Source organism: Moschus berezovskii, chromosome 19, assembly GCF_049115385.1.
Source record: "Moschus berezovskii isolate FMDL1 chromosome 19, NW_MosBer_1.0, whole genome shotgun sequence".
NCBI classification, from domain to species: Eukaryota; Metazoa; Chordata; class Mammalia; order Artiodactyla; family Moschidae; genus Moschus; species Moschus berezovskii.
This window is the reverse complement of record NC_142478.1, coordinates 15241245-15261807: the sequence shown is the minus strand read 5'-3', so window position 1 is coordinate 15261807 and position 20563 is coordinate 15241245. Positions and strand designations below refer to the sequence as shown.

The following is a 20563-nucleotide window of genomic DNA, read 5'->3' as shown; positions in this document are numbered from 1 at the left end:
TCATCCTCCAAGCATTGTAAATTACAAACTGAATTTACCATCCTCCAAGTAGGATCCATACCAGCATTCTGAATTTCTAAAAATTATCTTTAAGCAGCAATATTATTAACATAACTTTTCTTTCCCTGTTTTTAAAGTCATACCTTTGAATCTTATACTACACATATGTTTCTTGCTCTGTGCATGTGTGCTAAGCCCCTTCAGTCATGTCTGACTCTTTGCAACCCTAGGGACTGTGGCCCGCCAGACTCCCCTGTCCATGGGATTCTCCAGGCAGAATACTGGAGTGGGTTGCCATGCCTTCCTCCAGAGGATCTTCCTGACCCAGGGATTAAACTTGCATCTCTTACATCTTCTGTATTAAAGAACCTGCAGGCAGATTCTTTACCACTAGCAACACCTGGGAAGCACATACTTCCAAACACACTAAATATTTCAAAACACACTAAATTTTTATCTTCTCTGAAGCTCATGGGACAGATAGGAGACTGGGTGGGAAAAGAAATCCAAAATACATGAATTTCAAATTCTAAACCGATCTGCCAAAATTGGATACGCTGAAATGACATTTAGATACTAATAAAAATATTATTTGTCTCAAGAACTTAGATTAATTACTGTAATATTCCATTATGAGAAATTTCTATTTATAAAATCTCATTGCTACTCTACTGCTAATCACTTCAAGTGCCATCTTAATGGTTTATTAAGTTCAGAAAAATATTTTTAATGGTTCGTAAAGAAAATAGTACAAAAACACCAAACAGTGCAAGGTCCTCTATTAGGAAGGAAAGAAATTTTGATCAATTAGCAGAAGTGCTTTGCATGTCATTAGAACACATTTAAAATTATAGCCTACATCATCTTAGAAAAACAGCAGTGTTTCCCAACAATTTGCAGTCATAATCAGGAAAAGAGGAGTGTATTTAATAAGACAGGTACACGGCTAACATCCACAAACAAACTCATACACGAAACACATGAATTTAAGGCAAGTAAGCCAGTTATTCCTGACTTTACCTTAATAATGTGATATTACTGCCAACAGGGTAATATAACTCATAGGTAGCCCAGTTGGCTTGCAAGTGATGGTATCAGTATGTGAATATTTTAGAAGAAATCAAGTACCTGATAGTTTCATGAGAAGTTCAGATGCTGCTTTAACTGATATATCCTGTCTTAGTACGTTGCCCTTTGCTTCCTGGGGCTTAAGCGTGTCCTCAGAGATGCTCGCGGCTGACACTTCAGACTCGGGGCTGAACACATAGCTGGACCGAGGCAATGTGACGCTTAGGGTCTCCTCTTCCTTAGGCTCCTCTTTTACTTTAAAATTGAGATTCATGGGCTCCTTCTGATTTGCAGCTGTCAAAAGAAGAAAGGGATTACATACATATACATATATGAGAGACCACTCCCGCTCTTAGCTACTCCCAACTTAATGAAGTTTGGAATGTATGAACACACCGAGCTAACACCGGAGGGACCACAACTCCATCAAAATAGGCTGAGCCCTCGGCACAAAAATACAAGACACTCCATGAGAGCAGGACTTAGGAGAGTGTGGGCTTCTCAATCTTTGGAACTTACCGTATTTCAAGAAGTGCTGCCTCTACAAAGGGTCTGGGCATTTTCTCTTTGGTTTCCCTCAATGTCTTCTTTCCAGTACATGTCACTGCCTCTCTGACCTCTGAGCACTCTCCCTACCTAATCCTGTTATAGAATAATGCATTCAAACAGTTACTCTGCCATAAAACATTGAATATAAACATGTTAGTCGCTCAGTCGTGTCTGACTCTTTGCGACCCCATGGACTGTAGCCCGCCAGGCTCCTCTGTCCACGTAATTCTCCAGGCAAGAATACCAGAGTGGGTTGTCATCCTTTTCCAGAGGGTCTTCCCGACCCAGGGATTGAACCTGGGTCTCCCACATTGCAGGCTGATTCTTTATGGTCTGAGCCACGAGGGGAGCCCCTAAACATGAGTTCATGGCAATAATCCAAGCAAAAACCTAGACAGCAGTGGTCAGGTGAGAATGGAGAATCTGTCAGAAAAGCTCAGCACAGAGATGTGCTACTTTCACTTTATCATATAAGCTGACGCTACAGCCCCACAAAGAGTGGGGCAGGTATTTGGCGCTGTCTTTCTGCTCTATATCTTGTAGCCCAAATTATCTCCTAGCCCATAATGGGCATTTTTAAAGGAAAAAAAAAACCATTATTTTCTAAATGTAATTTTAGTTTTGCAGAGAAGCTGCAAAGATGATACAAAAAGTTCCCACACATCCTTCACCCTGAGTTTCCTAAAGTTAACATCTTACATAACCATGGGGCATTTGTCAGAACGAAACAATTCCCATTGCTATGATCTAAGATCCAGATTGTAGTCAGATTTCACCAATTTTTCCACTGAAGTCCTTTTCCATTTCTAGTATGATTGGCTGGTGTGGCATGTGTGGTCAGAGCAAAGCTGACTGGCCTATCATGGGATGGATTCTGTGGTTTGGCTATACCACACCAAGTCTTCCCCCACTGAGCTACATATTACTTTCTGGTCTTCCTTGGGAAAAACCAAGAAGGAAGACAAGCAGCCTCGTGGACCACTCGCCACTTTCACAGGCATCTCGTTTCCATTTAAAGGGTCACAGAAGGAAAATTTAGGTTGGTTATATTAGGTATATTGGTATTTTGAGAAAGATCTCATCCCAATACAGAAATTTTAGAAATGCTTACTAGAATGAGCCTTAAGCCGACACCTGCTTAACAAAGAAACAAATAAAAGGATAAATCCCCAAAGCAAACACCTATCATCCCCTGCCCACCCCCTGCCTCCAGCCAATACCTAAGCACAAAGTCCTTTCTTTCGGTCTCATGCCCCACTAAGAATATTTATTCTGGAATCAGGAAGTTCACACAGACCAGCCTGTTTGAAAACTGGACCCCAGAAGGCGAGAGTGACCTTTGGAAGTTTTACTACCAGAGAGATGAAGTGTGTGTGCATGCTCAGTTGCGTCCGACTCTTTGTGACCCCATGGACTGTAGCCCACCAGGCTTCTTCATCCATGGGATTTTCCAAGCAAGAATACTGCAGTGGGTTGCCATTTCCTTCTCCAGGGGATCTTCCCGGCCCAGGGATAGAACCCACATCTCTTCTGTGTCCGGCATTGGCAGGCAAGTTCTTTACCACTGCGCCACCCTGGAAGTCCAGACAGATAAACAGCGAGGACGAAAACCCAGGTCCATGGAAGGTCCACTCTGTATCCCTTCCCACCTCCATCACAGCATCCCTCCACCTCTGGCCTCTGTGTTACACCAACCCTTGAATGTAACTTGACCTTCACGTCTTTGCTAAAATACCACCTTCTCAATGCAGGCCCTGACCACACTAATCAAGACTGCAACCCCCACCCCACAGTACCCCCAGTCTCTCTTACTCAACTTTAACTTTCCTTTTTACTCCAAAATGTTTATCACTGGAAAACACTTCATTGTGGACTGAATTTTGTCTGCCCACCTCCCCAAATACATATATTGAAGGCCTAACTCCCACTGTGACTGTATTTGGAGACGGGGAGGTAATTGGTTAAATGAGGCCATTAGGGTTGGGGATGACCTTGATCCAATATGATTGGTGTCCTGAGAATGAAAGAGACGCAAAGGATGTGCACACACAGAGTAAAGACCATGTGGGACCCAGCAAGGAGGCGGTCATCTTGAAGCCAAGGAGACAGGCCTCAGGAGAAACCAAACCTGCCCACACTTTGATCTCGAACCTCCAAAATGATGAGAAATACATTTCTGTTGTGTGAACCACCAAGGCTCATTTTGCCAAGACAGCCCCAACAGATGAATCCATACTACATCATTTTCTTGTTTATTATGTTAACAAGTTATGGTCTGCTTCTCCAATTCAAAGGTAGGTTTCATGAAGGCGATGACCTTTATGGGGTTTTATTTCTTTTTATTTTTTTACTTTCTCCCTCAAAAACTTCTTTTTATTGTGAAATAAAATGTCATTAAAAATGTGCGTAAAAGAGATATGTAGAGTTTAACAAGTAGTTATAAAGTGAATGACACTGTAAAAATCCTTTTGGGTCAAGAAATAGAAAACTGAGCCCTATTTACTTAACAAATAGGAAGCTCATGTGTCAGGTTGGTGGGACTCTGGGCTCCATTTTATGAAGAGAGGTGTGTCTGCCATGGGCATCCTTTCTGAGGTCTGGGGAGTATGTTCGTGCTCAGTCGCTTCAGCCGTGTCTGACTCTTCGTGACCCCACAGACTGCAGTCTGCCTGTTTCCTCTGTCCACGGGATTCTCCAGGTAAGTATACTAGAGTGGGTTGCCATGCCCTCCTCCAGGAGATCTTCCTGACCCAAGGATGGAACCTGCATCTCCTGCCTTTCCTGCACTGCAGGTGGGTTCTTTCTCCACTGAGCCATCTGGGAAGCCCAGGGAGTATGTTAAACCTTTCAAAAATGAGCTAGGATGGAGAGCGGATGCTCATGGCATCCTGCACACTTCCCATCATCACAGGCAATGACCTTTTTTAAATGCTGATGTACCTTAAGTGTGTAGAACAGGGCCTGGAGCAACACATAGTAGGTACTCAAACATATATTTGTTGAATGAATAAAACATGTTGGTCACAAATCAGTGATATCTGTTGGCACTCCATTATAACTCATGGTAATCAAGAACTATGAATCCCAAAATATTTTACCAAAGGCAATCAGAAGTGCTTTCCCAAAGTATCATTAAATCTGGGATAAAACTTCCCAGATGAAGCTAAAAGCTCTGCTACTACACTACAACTCTTATTGAGGTGTTTCTGAATGATCACTTGGACTTTGGTATTACTAAAGCAGAAACCCAGAAGAATCTCCAGAAAAGTACTGAAAATCTAGTCCACTGGGGACAACGCCATTAGAAACTGAACCCAAGAAAACAAAGCCGTGCCTAGAGTAATGTTCAAGCATGTATTTTGGACCTCTACAGAAGGTAACTCCTAAAAGAATCCTGTTTGTTTAGCACATTTCTCCCCTTTCAACTACTTCTGGAGGGATTTTTACCAGACATCTCCTAAAGTTTCTCTCACCTAAGCCTTTCTTCCAGAATCCTTCATAAAACCTTTTCCAAGAGTATCCTAATTTAGTGGACACAGAGTAATTAAATGGATGCTATCTTTTAAGTCTATAACTTCAGTTCTTTGGGAAGGAACAATACAAAGTGAGTGGTTAATTATTTTTAAAAATGCTTTAGGTCTGCATATTTTATTTTTGAAACTTTAAAAAATTCTAAGGTGAGGCCAGGAAAGAGATAAGAAACTGCTGGAGCCTTAGAAGCAAATCCCAACTACTGGAGAGGACAACCATTGAGCAAATGTTCTCTGAAGGTATAAGGTAGTTTTTGGGAGCATTAGTCAGAACACATGCTATGTAAGATTTAAGGAGAAAAAAAGATATTTAGCATTGTTAGCACAACCCAAATTTAACAGAATTGCAATGACACTTTAAAAAAAATACACAAGCTGTATGTTGCTGTTTTTGTTGCTATTTTATAAATTTGCAAGGTACTTCATACCTGGTTTTCATTCTGACAGTGTCAAGAATGGCATAAAATGAGCAATGTGCTAGGGAGATGTAAATGTAACTAATGATACATCAAAAAATATGAAATATGTGAGAAATCCACATTCGTCAAAGTTTAAATTTCCCAAACATTTGAGTCTAAATAGATGATATAAAAATAGCAATATGAAGGCTACACTGCTTTCTTTCAATTACCAGAAGTATTTGCACTGAGAATAGTATATAAAGCCCTATATTTTAAAATTAATATGACAATAATTGCCATCATTTTTCACTATCGTACTTTAAAAAAACCTATTATCTTTTACAGAGAAAGGTGGAACTAAAGATGTTTTCTTTCTCTTTGGGGAAATTGCTAGAGAAAAGCAGTAATTTATGACTCACTGCCTAGCCTTTGCTTCATTCTTACCACTAAGAAGATCTGTGCACACATGGAACTCAATTCAAAAAGAACTTTCACAGCAACTGCCTTGACTTCTGTTTGTGTATCTTAAAGCTTCCAGACACTCTACTTAGCGCAGCGAGGAAGTCCAACTAACCAAGAGACCCTCTTCTCTCACCGCTCAAGCATTTTGTGACCTGAGAAAATTATGACTAAAAGTCATGTATATCTGTTAAGTCAGTGCACTCAACAAAGCTGGGCTGCCATTGAAAGGAAATGAATCAGTTTTCTTCTACATCAGGATTTAGAAAGGATTCAAGATAAATGCTAATATGGGGAAGGAATGGGGAAGCCACTGGGATAAAATGATTCCAAGTTTCTAGTTCAAATAGGCCAGCATCAATGAGTTGTAAAAGGAACCGTCGTTCTAGCAAGGTGTCCTCAGTGTCATCAATACACGCTGACATTCTGTCTAAGCCCCTCCCATCTCTGACTCCAGGACAACGCTATATAATTTCCTTAAAGACCATTATTTGGAAGCTTCCCTAGTGGTACAGTGGCTAAGACTCTATGCTCCCAATGCAGGGGGCCTGGGTTCAATCCCTGGTTAGAGAACTAAATCCCACATGTCACAGCTAAGAGATCGTATGTCACAATTAAAGATCCCATGTGCCACGACTAAGACCCAGCTGCTGCTGCTAAGTCACTTCAGTCGTGTCCGACTCTGTGTGACCCCACAGACGGCAGCCCACCAGGCTCCCCCATTCCTGGGATTCTCCAGGCAAGAACACTAGAGTGGGCTGCCATTTCCTTCTCCAATGTGTGAAAGTGAAAAGTGAAAGTGAAGTCGCTCAGTCGTGTCCGACCCTTAGCGACCCCACAGACTGCAGCCTACCAGGCTCCTCCATCCATGGGATTTTCTAGGCAAGAGTACTGGAGTGGCTCAGCCAAATAAATAATTTTTTTTTTTAAGACTACTATTTGTTTCAATGATGCACACAAATAGCATTTGAATTGTTATTCAGGAATCGATCCTTCCATCAACCACAGGAGACAAGTACTATTACCATCTTCATCTCTGAGGCGGAGAAGGCAATGGCACCCCACTCCAGTACTCTTGCCTGGAAAACCCCGTGGACGGAGGAGCTTGGTGGGCTACAGTCCATGGGGTCGCACAGAGTCAGACACGACTGAAGCAACTGAGCAGCAGCAGCAGCATCTTAGAGGTGAAGGAACCAAGGCCCCACGAGGTTAAGGGATTGACTCCTTCAAATCAGACACTAGACTTCAGGGTTTCTTGCTGGAAATGCACCCAAGCTCTCTCCTTTCTCTCCAACACAGTCCGAGTGCCTTTAAGGATACTGAGCCAAGCAGTTGCACTGTGGGCGTTGGACAGAAGTGATCTGGTGTGAACTAAGCTTCGTTAGTGAGGAATGAGGAAAGGGTGGGATGTAACCTGAAGGAAAGGGACATTTTCTGGTAGGGAAGAATTTTCTAAAGATCTAAGAGGGCGGAAGAAGAAGAGTCTGCAACATGAGTGCTTCTGTTTTGCCTTGTCCATTCCCTCTGGTGAAGGAAAAGGACACTTTCCTTGAGTTCAAAAGACAGAGCTCTCTTTCAGTTCAGAGTCTGGCAATTTTGTGACTACTGAACTGCTCCATGAAAAAGTTAGGCCGTTGAGAATTTTATTTACTACCTCCCCCTAAAGCAGAGCCAAAGACTCTTTGACCAGGAAGGGACTGCAGATTGGTGGTTTCCAAAAAGTATCCCAAGGAACCCTAGGTCAAGCTTCAGGGGTTCCAACAAATATCGGTTTCAAAGCGAAGCTTTTAAAATTATTTAACTTAATTTAAAAGTTCATTTTAAAATGTGGATCCTTAGCTCTGTTATATATAACATGTCATCTCACTGGAGACCACTGATAGGTTAACTTACATTAACAAGTTAATTCAGTCTAGTGTATCACTTGTTTTTCCTGCCTCATAGGAGTGGCAGCATTTTGCTTATATGTGGCTTCCCCAGTGTCTCAGTGGTAAAGAATCCACCTGCACTGCAGGAGACACAGGAAACACGGGTTTGAGCCCTGGGTCAGGAAGATCCCTTGGAGGAGTGCATGGCAACCCACTCCAGTTTTCCCTGCCTGGGAAATCCCATGGACAGAGGAGCCTGGCAGGGGACAATCCATGGGGTCACAAAAGAGTCAGATACGAATAAAGTGACTGAGCACATGCACTAATCTTTCCAAAAATTCAGGCCTGTGCATGGAAAATGCGCAATTATGGGCTCAGTAGAGTCTGTATGCATGCCTTAAAGCAGGGTTTCTCAACCTCAGCTACACTGACATTCTGGGCTGGATAATATGCTTTGGGGAAATTATCCTATAAATAGGAGGAGGTCCAGGAGCATCCCGAGCCTCTACCCATTATATGCCAACAGCATTTCCCAGTCGTGAAAACGATTTCTCTAGACATTTCAACTACCCGCTGAGCACGCCTGTGGTGGAGGATCACTGCCTTAACCTAGATGTAAGGAAGTTTCAAGTGTGTCTACTGTGATGACGCTGCTGATCATGGTGGACAAGCAGAAACATGTAGGCATATGTAGAGATACTTGGTGCCGTCATTGATAAGAGCACAGAGGACAGGGCCAGGCTGTATATGCGCCAGCGGGTAATTGAATTAATGTATCTGATCCTCTCAACCACCCCTTAAGGTAGTACTACCATTGTCCCCACTGTGTAGATGAAAAATGAGACTAGAGAGATTAAAGAAACTTTAAAATATCAGTTAACAGAGTAACACATGCTCATGTGTGCTCAATTGTGTCTGACTCTTTGCGACCCCATGGACTGCAGCCTGCCAGGTTCCTCTGTCCATGGGATTTCCCAGTCAAGAATACTGGAGCGGGTAACCATTTCCTTCTTCGGGGAATCTCCCCAACCCAGGGCTCAAACCCACGTCCCTTGAGTCTCCAGCACTGGCAGGCAAATTCTTTACCACTAACACCACTGGCAAAGCAACTGAGTAATAACCAAGTAGTTAATATAGAATTATAGATGGCTTTAGTGCCCATTGAAAGTTTAGGATGTTTTGTGTCTGCCCTTTATTATAAGGAATAAGGGCAGTTGCTAAATGTGTCAACTTAGAAGCAAAAACTTTTTATTATCATACTCTCCTTTCAAGCAGCTGAACAAATTTAATTAAAGGGATCATGAGATTATAAGGCGAATTGTTAAAAATATTATCTCATTTGTCACAATGCCCTTGTGTAAATTATATTTCTTGAAGCTGCAATCAGCAAAATAAATTTATAGAAACATACTAGATGCAAATACTGCTCATAACACTCATCATAACACTAATTTCATGTTCGGGGCTTATCACTTAGCAACTTTTTTCTAATTGCTGGACTTTTAGAAGAAACAAATATAATAAATGAGAATGTAAAAGATAAAATTAAGTTTTAAAATACATAAATTATGTATTTTTTGTGCTTTATATATTGAGTCTGTACTTCAAGATTTTGCTTGATAAAAATGGATTTAATTGTTTAAAAACAAACACACAAAATGAAAATCATTGCTGTTTTTCGATCCATTATTTTACAATAAGAAAATATAGTCTCAGAGAATGATACGACCTTTTTAAAGTCATACAGCTCATTCATGATAGAATCAGAGCTCAACTCTCCAGATTACAAATCAGGGCTGTTAGAGCGACCCAAGTTCCCTTGTAAGCATATATAAGGATGTATGATCTGTTTGGGTATCTGGGATTTTTTTTTCTTTTTTTGACTACTTGATGCACTTGGTTTGAAAAGAAAATAAACTGCCTCCTGAAGTCATAAGGAAAGCCAAGATTTCATTAAATAATAGCTAATAACAGTGAAGCATATTATACTCAAATAGAAGGTTTCAAACATTAACTAAATATTTTCAGATCCTGTTCTCTCATAAGGTAAACCACTTAAGTGGTCTTAAGTCGTTTTATATTTAGTGTTTAGGAAAGTCTTAACCATCTTCTATTTCTCATTATATTTAATTACATTTTTTATCCCCATCTGAGCTAATCCTAAGTCACACTTCAGGATCTATGTCCCCAGACCAGGACCACGCAAGTCCCCTGTGAAGCTACTGCGATTATAGACATAGTAACAAAGGGAAAACAAAAGTGCCTCTGGAGCAAGGTCAAGGGTAATAACAACAAGCAATGCCACAGACCTTTAAAACAAATAAATAAGGCTTTTCTCTGGGAACCAAACTATTCCAAGCCACACACAATGAGCAAGCATGGTTATCTGCAGTCATCACCTAACAGAGAGGATCTCTCCCTTGTCAAAAGCAGGAAGAGCCAGCACTGAAAAACCAATCAAGCCTCAAGCCAGGAGTAAATGGGAAAGAAAACTGCATTGTAAATTCACGCTATTAACATATCAAAAAATAAATAAATTGTACAAACCGGTGAAGTGACTTGTATGTAGGAACAGCTTGAGGTGACTTGAGACCAGAAAAAAGAAAAACTAATGATTGGATAATAGATTTCCAACACTTTCCAGGGAAGTCGGTGCCCATCTGCCCCAAATGACATCTCGTCTTGATGGTCCCACCTGTCATTTTAAGTGACTATACTGCATCCTGGTTCCTACATCGATATTGTAATGTTTTTTTGGTCTTCGTGGAACACCCACCCAGAGAGTCTGAAGAACTCCACCAAATGATGATTGTGATTCCTCTCCCTGAAAACCCACCCCTTCTGTCATGTGACTCAATAGCTCCTGCCAGTAAGAGGTGGAGATTCTCCTGCCCTTTGAATCTGGGCTGCAGCTGTGGTTGGCTTTGGTCACTGGAAGGTGGTGGAAGTGATGCTGGGCCAGTTCTGAGTCCAGCCCCCTGAGGCCGGAAGCACTGCTGCTCTCTCCTTTGGAAACCAGTCCAGCTGCCACATGGGCAAGCTCGGGCAAACCCACTGAAGGATGGAAGACCCTGGGGAACAGAGAGAGGCCATCCTGGCCGGAGCCATCTGAGACCAGCCATGCCCTGGCAACCTGGCAAGGTCCTACAGCTGATGAGTCAGGCCAGGAGAGACCGGAACAAGCACCCTGGTCAAAGACGCCCAAACTCGTGAGCTAAGTGAACAGCTATTGTGTTGAGCTGCTAAATTGCAGACAGGTTGTTACTTAACTGTATGCAAGACTCTGGTTCCTAGACTTGGCCCTACCAGCTGAGTTCCTGGTCAACACCAAGGTGCTCATGCTGTTGGAGGCTCCCTTTTGCTTTCTTTCCATGGATCATCTTTTCCATCCAGCCTCTTGACAGCACTATAGAGTTGGGTGTGAATTTGCAAATCTTTCTCTTTTTAAGTGAAGTAACATCACAACCTCTGAAAACCTGACTTCCAGAATAGACATGACTAATGAAATATCTTTCTTATCATCTACCATGGAATGCACTGTGGATGATACTGTACAAAGATAAAGACATTAAAAAGGAAATATTATCTCTTCCCAAACACTGCCCCCCCACCCCCCCACGCCCAGCAATCTCAACCTTCGTCTTAAGACTCAGCGGAGGTGACAGAACTATGAACAGAATTGGGGCGGGGACAGTAGGGGCAGGCATCACAGCACGGAGGCTCAATATTGCTAGAAAGCCTCTACAAAGATATAGAACCACTGCATGTCAGAGGTGCATTAAACTAGTTTTTTTGGGGGGGAGGATCTTTGTTCCTCAACCAGGGATCAAACCTGTGCCCCCTGCAGTGGAAGCTCAGATTCCTAACCGCTGGACCACAAGGGAATTTCCTAGTTATTTTAGTTTTAATAATATTATTAATTCTTTTTAGAACCTTCCCCCTTCCCTTTTATCTAACAGGAGAAGGATACATGGAACTCTACGGTTCAAATGTCCGGACTCCTGAAACATGAGTAAAGGCAGGTAAATGGAAATGATGGGGTGTGTCTATGAGCTGGTGAAGACTCAGCATTTTTCTTAAGAGGAGAAGGGGTAGAGTTGCTCAGTAGAAAGGACCCAGGCTTGGGCACAACCTGACGTCAGAGGTATTGGAAGCGTCCATTAATGCCTTGGCGGCCTGGAAGGGGGATGCTCCTGGGGTGGCGAGAGGCGTCAGGGAGGGAGCTGGAGGGGCAAGCTGATTACATGTGAGGGTGACAGCCCCCGGAGAGGCTGCCCTCTAAGGGATGGATTGCGGGTGTATTTTGAAGACGCAAAAAATTTAACCAGATTAGTGACTGAATTAGCATGCGTTAAAAAGGATGCCTTGGTTTGAAGCCAGGGAAAATAAACAGTAAAGCAGACAGAGGTCAAAAGACACTTCGCTCAACTGAGAAAAAAAAAAATTAGGTAATAGCTCAGTAAGTGCTCAGTAGCCAAGCTTTGCCGTTAGGCAGTTTGCTCTATCCCTTGCCCCTGAAACTTTCTAAGCCTCAGCTTCCTCGTCCATAAAATAGGTTTAACGTTAATTGGGCTATTGGGAGGATTAACTGAGAAATTACATCGAGTCACTGACACAGCGCCTGGCTCACTGTAAACCCATCTGATCAGTAGTAAGGCTCAGGATGATACTAGTAGAAGCGCAACAAAAGTAACAATAGCCATGAGTAAAATTAGTGACTTCTGAGGGAAGGCAGAAAATGACCTGGTTCAGTTCTGCAGAAATGCAGACTTTGATCAACTTCCCCAAGTCTCTCAAGATACAAAGTTACTCTGTGGACAATTCTAGAAGGAGGTAAACCTTATCCCGCACAGTGAGGAAAGAAACGTCTGGATTCCAGCGGCAGCGCCTCTGTACTACTGACTTGCCGTCTTGATTTCCTCAACTACGTGCTTGTCACCAGACAACTGTATTTGAAGGTACACAGTAACTGGCCTTACCATTACTGCTCTATTTGCACTAAACAATGCATGAGAAGCCTAAAAGCCTTCGTACAGTTTCTGACGTATGAGATTCTGAGAACGGCTCCCTTGCTGGGGCCTCTGACTCTACTACAGCAACAGGGACAGAGGACAGAGCCAACTTCCGGTTTTACCACTTCTTACTTAGTGATTTGGCGGAGGGGATGCTGGAGCCTGACTGCCTGGATTGGAACCCCAGTCCCAGCTCTCATTAGCTGTGTAAATAGGACCAAGTGTCTAAGCCCCTGTTTCTCAGTCTTCATCTGTACAATGGGAACACTAATAGCGTCTTCCTCTAGGGTTGTGAGAAGTTCAAGTGGGTTCGATGGCCTGGAGCAGGCACTGTGCTAACCAGCATCACTGACTCAATGGACATGAGTCTGAGCAAACTCCAGGAGATAGCGGAGGACGGAGGAGCTGGGCGTGCTGCAGTTCACGGGGTCGCAAAGAGTCGGATGTGACTTAGGAACTGAACAACAATAACAAGACACTAAGCAACTGATTGTTCCGGAAAAACCATAAACAATTACTCACTGACAGAAATCCTCCATCCCTGGAAGCCTGAGCACGTGAGTGTGTGACTCCAGGCCCCACTTCCTTGTAACAACCACCTGCTCCCTTTTGTGACTCAGATCAGCCCTTGTCTAGTGGAGTTGCTAGCCACTGAAAAACAGGAAAGAACCACACACTCTCTCTCACACGAATCCCCCACCAGTTCGCTAAAATCCAGGATTTTAACAAAGAGGGAGGCCCCTTAAAGTGGCTTCTGACACGAGGAATTTTAGTCACATGATCAGTTGAGGACTCATCATGAGAAAAGCCAGGCAGGGTTAAGAAAGGCCACACTGAAGATGCAAAGGAAGGCTGCCCAAAATAAACCTTTCTGGAAGGCATACTTAGGCATAGGGAGAGCTCTGGCTAACAGCAGTGAAACCTGAGGTCATGAATGGCAGAAAACTGACTTTTCTTTGGAAGAAGGATGCTAAGATGTTTGACAGCCAATCAGAGTCAGCAGGTAATAAGGATGCCTCATTTACCAGGCATCTTCTGGCTCCCTCCTTCTTCAGCAGCACAAAGGTATCACTGGATAAGGAGCTGCCCTTTACAGACAAACCGTATTTTAACTACAGATGCATAAAATTCTGGGAAATAGATGGAGGTGGCAGAGCGAAGGCCCATGGGAACCCGCAAGATACAACACAAACATGCACCAGCTCCCCGTTGTTGATTCAAGAAAACCTTTGCCATTTTACCGCTGAGCTCCTAACACATTTGAAACAATTCAGCTTGGACTCATTTGCAAGTCATTGCTTTCTGAAATCCACCTCTCATGGTTAAGATGTTTTCAGCCTCAATTTTATGAAATTAATAGAATGCGGGAGACAGAACATTTTTTTGGCCAGTTTCCAAACTAAAAATAGTTGAAATGACTTGTATCTTTTTATTTTCAAAAAACCCAGTACAAGAAGATTAAAAAGATATTCCCAGCCAACAACTGAGGTGCCAAGTTTCTGTCAACTGCTTGGTTCTAATTTGGAGAGTTAGATTTACATGTGATATCTTGAAAAGTGTGGTTTTTCAGAAAGAGAAGTGATGTAAGGCCACAGCAGGCAACTTTTAATCAGGCGTCTAATGACGATGCTCCCAGTTCCTAGATGTTACAGATGAATCTCAAGATTTTCTAATTCTAACTGCAGAGCATCCAGACGCTTGTTTTAATTCTCCTGTCATGTGGCCCCACGAGGGGAAACATGGGGCTCAACGACCATGACTCAGCCAGGCCTCCAGTTCAGGTCAACCTCGACGCAACCCACAGCCCCCGGCCCTTTTCATGGTCCGGGATGGAGAGTGAGCAAAGAGAGCTGTACTGAAAAAAACTACAACTGTACTGGAAACAAACAAACACGACAGATAAGTGCAGCTTCCACAGCCTTAGAAGCCTGGATGTGGAAGACCTAAGCTTGGTCCTTAGGCCTCGTTGCATTTTTAAAATCATCTGAGGATTTTAAAGAAAACACCAATGTTTAGGTCCTATCCGAGACCAGCTAAATCATAATTTCTGGCAGTGGGGCTGGACTCTGGCATGTAAAAAACAAAAGCTTCCCAGGTAAGTCTAATGTCAGTCAAGCTGAGCACCGCTGCTAGACTAAGGAGAGATGGCACAGAAACTGTAGGAATTTAACCTCCTCTCCCTTGCAAAGCCCCAGTCATGTGGCTACTGAATCCCTTGCCCTGACATGAGACAGTCTGCCTCTGTCTTCTGGATTCCAAGAGAGATCTGGGCAAACATGCCAGCTGCAGCCCTCAAAGGCTTGTCTCCTAGGCTGAAACGCACAGCAGAGTTTTCAAAACGATCTTTGCCGTCATCCCAGAAAGCCATCAGCAAGGGCTGCCCCATCTTCTCCTCTGAGGCAATTACAGTGCTGAGCCTGGGAAGCCTTGGTCCTAGGAAACATTAATCGCAAAGGACTAAGGAATGTTAAGTGTGGGCTCAGGCAGGAGAAGACTGGATGGTTTGGGGAAGGGGTTTGATTTCACAATCACAGGTGCTGGGAAACCTCAAAATGGGGATCGGGATGGGTGACCTTCGAGTCCCCTTAAAACAGCATTCCACCAGCGATTTTTAATACTACTGTGTATGTTCAGTTGGGCAGCGAGTCTGTGGTTCCACGGACTGTAGCCCACCAGGCTCCTTTGTCCATGGAATTCTCTAGGCAAGAATACTGGAGTGGGTTGTCACTTCCTACTCCAAGGGGATCTTCCCAAACCAGGGATCAAACCCACTCTCTTGCATCTCCTGCACTGGCAGGCAGATTCTTTATCCCTAGCGACACCTGGGAAGCCCTTTAATCCTCCTGGGTTCCCTTAAAGTCATTTGTGTGTTGAATGTGTGTTGAAGAAGCAAGAAAGACTCCCCTTAATCACCAAGCAAGAAAGAATCGAGTGTTTTCCATCTCGCTTTTGAAAACAAGAAGATAAGGACACGCTTGAATTTGTCACTGTGCTCCAGTTCTGCAGTGACGTGGCTGGCAGAGGCTCCCAGCCCCGGTGTTCACAAACAGCTGCACCCTAGGGTCCCAGCAGGTGCATGCACAGAGCCTGGCTCAAAAATTTAAGACGAGAACAATGGCACCATTATGAGGCTGCGGGACAAGGCCTGATGCTAACCCGACATCTGATAAGGGAAAGAGCTAGAAGCTCAGCCACAGCTACCCGGGGTCTGGCCCTTTGGTCCTGGGATCACAGCCACGGACACAGCCAGGTGGAGTACGCTGGCGAGAGCCGCTATCAATTATAGGGCTCTGATCAACCAGAGAGCAAGTGGAAGAAAAAAATAATAACCGCCCCCTCTCCCACGAAAATGTATTCCTTTCCTTTTCACGTATCTCCTCCCGTGGGCTGCGCTGCACTGCCACTAAGTTTACATTTACATCCAAATATGCACACACACAAAAATTACCGATGCATCTCACTCCCCGGTGACTCTGTAACAGGTTGCTAGGTAACAGTGCACACAAGTCAGGTTTCAGGACCTCTAGTAAGCCACCATAAAATAGCTGCACAGGCCTTTTGCATAAACAGCGTGCATTTGTTATCTGTTTTCTTATGCCCGTTGATCAGTCAGTAAATACTGCAACTGCCAAACCCGTAAACAAGTCCCCGTTAATAGCCGACTGAGAAAACAGATCACAGGAGAAGGCTTGGGCACATGGTTTTCCACCCCAACCTCCCAACTGGCTTCTCCTCTTGTGATTCTCCTGTTTGCAAGCCTGGCTTTCAGCAGTCACAGGTCTTACCTTACACTCCCTGAGATTGCGTCCGAAGCTAATTACAGACTGACGTGGGGCACTCATAGCTGAGCCCACCAGAAGTCGTGCATTATCAAGCTTTCCTCCACCCTCACCGTCCTCAGGATTTAAAAACTTTCTGGAGTCCTGGAGTAAAGAAGGCACCTTCTTCTATGAGCTGCTCACCCCTCCGGTTTCCCCCTTCTTTGCTAAGTAAGGAAATGTCCCATTTAGCCATCCTAAGTGAATACGCCCACCATTGCATTCCTTCCCTCGAGGAAGCACTAGAAGAGCCCAGAAAAGGAGCCCCTTTGGCTCTGACATTGGTGGGACATACTATCAAGAAGGAACCAGTGCTCTCCCAGAAGTGAAAATTGAAGGCTTTGCAGCAAAACGAAACCCAGAAGCCTACACTTTCCCCACATCTCCAAAGATGTTTATATATAAAATGCAGAGTCTTCAGGAGCACATGTTCTCTAGCTTGGGATGGGAGAGGAGAAGGCAGGGACAGATCATTGCTCATTGCCATGGTCAAGGCACCTGACTTCCTGCCACCTGACCATTTACAGTGTAGGATGTGTTCACCGGTCACGCAGGGTGGGTGCCTCCCTGTGACATTCCATCTCAGTTCTTTCCGCGATGCCTCACTTCCATACCCTGCCTTTCCTTATTTCTTCCAACCAGCCCTGAGCACTCCTGAGGGGCACACACCTGGGGTGATGGGAACATTCCAGAAGACCTGACTGACGTGTCACTGAGCAAAGGGACTTCAGAGAGAAGCAGAACCTCTAATTCACCTGGCGATGACATTTAGTGAAATTTGACTCACAGTCCATTTAAAGGAAGGTGGTGACCAATTATTCTCCATTTAAAAGGGTATTGTCAATCTCCAAAGAGCTGAAATGGCATTTGGAAATCATCGTGGGGCCTGCTGTCTTTACTGAGAGACAGAACCAATTCTCCGCCGACCTTTCCCCACCCTCTACATCTCTTTTAAAATTTAAAATCAGACTTTAAAAAATATAATGAGGAGCTGCACAGGCCCACAACATGTTTTCTCATCACAAAAAAAGTCAGGAAAAACAGTGCTGCTTCAGCATCACGACACTCCCTATTCAATTCCACAACTTAATCAAAGAAATTGGGGCGGGGGGGAAAAAAAAACGAAATGAAACATCATGTATAATTTGACGGTGAAAGTGGTATCAATTAGTAATACATTTTTATGACATACTACATCTTCTTTCTAAAAAGCATTGAGGCAGCTGCAAAAGAATATTAATAATTTTTTAAAATTCCAGTTTACACGAGGTTCCTAGTGTAGTTACGTTCATAGGGACAGAAAGTAGAACATAATTACCAGGGCAGAGGAGAGGGAGGAATTCTTGGTTAATGGGTACGAAGCTTCAGTTTGGGAGGATGAAAAAGTTCTGAAGACAGATGGTACAATGTAAATGTACTTAATGCTAAGGAACTGTATACCTGAAAATGGTTAAAATGGCAAACTTCGTATTTTTTTTTCACCACAATGAAAACCCTCCATTAGAAAAAACAAAACCTAAAGATAATTTTATCATCTGCTCAAATTTTAAAACTCTAAAATTTTTCTGATAGAACTCTGTGTATATGTCCTTTAGAATCTTTCACATCAAGGCAATCGAGAACCTGAGTATACGCAAAGCGAGATGTCCCGTACCAGCCCTTTTAAAGAACCCAGTGGAGAGACAAGTTAAATACGGTTTAAGGTCAATGGAGGGACAAGTTAAATAGGGCTCAAGGTCACACAAGGAACTAACTGTCACCAACCTGGCTCCCCTGTGACCTGTCCCCCACAGCAAGGACCCGTAACAGGGGAAAACCAGAAAGAAATCAACCGTCTCTGTTGTTTCGAGACCCAAACCATAGCCATGCCTACTTCCACAGGACTGTTAAAAAAAAAAAAGTCTCAAGGAGAAAATGTGTGAGGGTGCACACAATTGTCATTTAGAGGGAGCTTGAAATCACTCAGTCCTACCAGCTCACTGGATAGCTAGGAATACTGGTAGATAACGAGAAAACGAGAGAGAGAGAGGGGGACACCCCTCTTCAAGTACCTGACAGCTTCATGAGAAAATCAGACGCCATCTTAACAGAGATGTCCTGGCTGAACAACGCGGACGCACTGTTGGCCGCGAACTCGGAGGGCTCTCTCAGCTTTGTGTGGTTGGCTGGCCTGTCGGTAGCATTCAGAGGAAAGGAGGTTGGCAGGCCGTTATCTTCCTTGGGCTCCTCCTTCACCAGCAAAGGTGAGACGCCAGCCCCACCCTGGCTAGGCCTCTCTGGAGTGCTGGGCTTCGTCACGGTCCCCACTAGCTCTGTCCCTCCTCCTTCCCTTTGCTGCCCCAGGCAGGCACTGTCACTGAGGTGGGCAGGCCCCTTGGCCTCGGGGTCTGGGGTCTCCTCCTTCACCTTGGCTTCTGTCCTCAGGAAGTGCTGATGGCAGCGCATGTGGAGCTTCAGGCTGAAGTGGCGGGAGGAGGTGAAAGGGCAGAGCTGGCACTGGAAGGTCTCTCCCCGGTCCTGGTGCTGGTGAACCTGGCGGAGAAGCAACAAGAGTGAGCTGGCCGCGCGGGCCGCCGCACAACGCCCGGCTCCGCCTCCACCCTCCGCGCGTCTGCGCGGCCCAGTTGCTCGGCCACGCCTGACGCCTCGCGACCCTGTGGACCCTAGCCCACCCGGCTCCTCTGTCCGTGCTGGAACGGGGTTGCCATTCCCTCCCTGGCCCAGGGAATCCTATCACCAGGGGAGCACTTCACTGTGTCCTCAGGTCATGAGGGTCATCCCTAGGCAGAGTGGGTCCACGCAGGTTAAAAGTCAGTTAGATCCGCACTCAACTCAACAACCGGGGACGCCGTCTGCTCGTGGAGGCTGTCTAGGGTAGAACCCTCTTCGTGTTCTAGTCATCCCATCTCCATTGATGTCTTCAAAGAAAACTTGATAAACCCAGCACAATTGGAACTTACATAATTACTAGTTGGGGAGTCAAAAGAGGTACCCTGTCAAGTAATTCCTCTCACAATATAATATGCTGCATGGACCCAAGTATTACCACCCGGAGAAGTAGTTATGCTCTGCAAACATAATTTCCACTTTCAAAAATGCTTCTCTAGGTAATTAAGACTGTGGAAAATAATGCCTCCAGGGCATTCCTGTTTCATAGAGAAATTGAGACCCTGGAGCACGTGGCCGGAGCAAAAGGACATATAAAGAAAGCAGACAGGGAGGAACTTCCCTGGTGGTCAAGGGGTTAAGAATCCGCACTCCCACTGTACGGGTTTGTGTTCAATTTCTGGTCAGGGAACTAAGATCCCACAGGCTGTGCAATATGGACACAAATAATAAATAAACAACTCTCTAAGCTCCTAAGACACCCTTCCTTTCTGTATTCCTCCAGCCATCTATAGGCAGCTTCTAAAAAAAAAAAAGGAGCAGGGGGGGAGAAAAACCAGAGGCTGATGCCCACCAAACAGTCTCAACAAGATGAAACCAGAGGTGCCAAATATGGTTCTTTTTAGCAGGCTCTAGATAGGCATGTCTACAATGAAAGAATGCAGACTTGGAAACCCAGTTCCAGCCTTGCCTGCACAATACCTGTAAAAATGGGAAGAAACTTTTTTCTTTCCTTCCTGTCATGATCAAATTTAGGGCTTGAAAAAGTGAGGAAATCATTGCACTGGCCTGAGCCAGGCTTGGAGCTGGCAGGTGCTAGTAAGCTTGTAACTTCCCCATTCATCTCTGCCAATGTACTTGAGCACTGACCTGCTCCACCCTGCTATTTCAGGACTGGCCCTCCCTCGAGCAGAAACTGCCAATGGTGTAGATTTGGGCCAAAAGATTTGGGGAGCTGTGTGATTTTTGGAA

The 20563-nt window shown here is 44.4% G+C and overlaps 1 protein-coding gene across 5 annotated transcripts in view; it reads right to left on the bottom strand.

The window, feature by feature from the left end:
• The window catches only part of ZNF827 (zinc finger protein 827), a 193529-nt gene that overhangs the window by 118834 nt on the left and 54132 nt on the right, over positions 1–20563 (bottom strand). For all 5 annotated transcript variants that reach the window (XM_055405489.2, XM_055405491.2, XM_088827996.1 and 2 more), the window contains exons 4-5: positions 18757–19237; positions 1129–1362 (exon numbers count right to left, since the gene is read on the bottom strand). In XM_055405489.2, coding sequence (XP_055261464.2) covers positions 1129–1362; positions 18757–19237 — 715 coding nt within the window. The remainder of the gene's footprint in view (positions 1–1128; positions 1363–18756; positions 19238–20563) is intronic.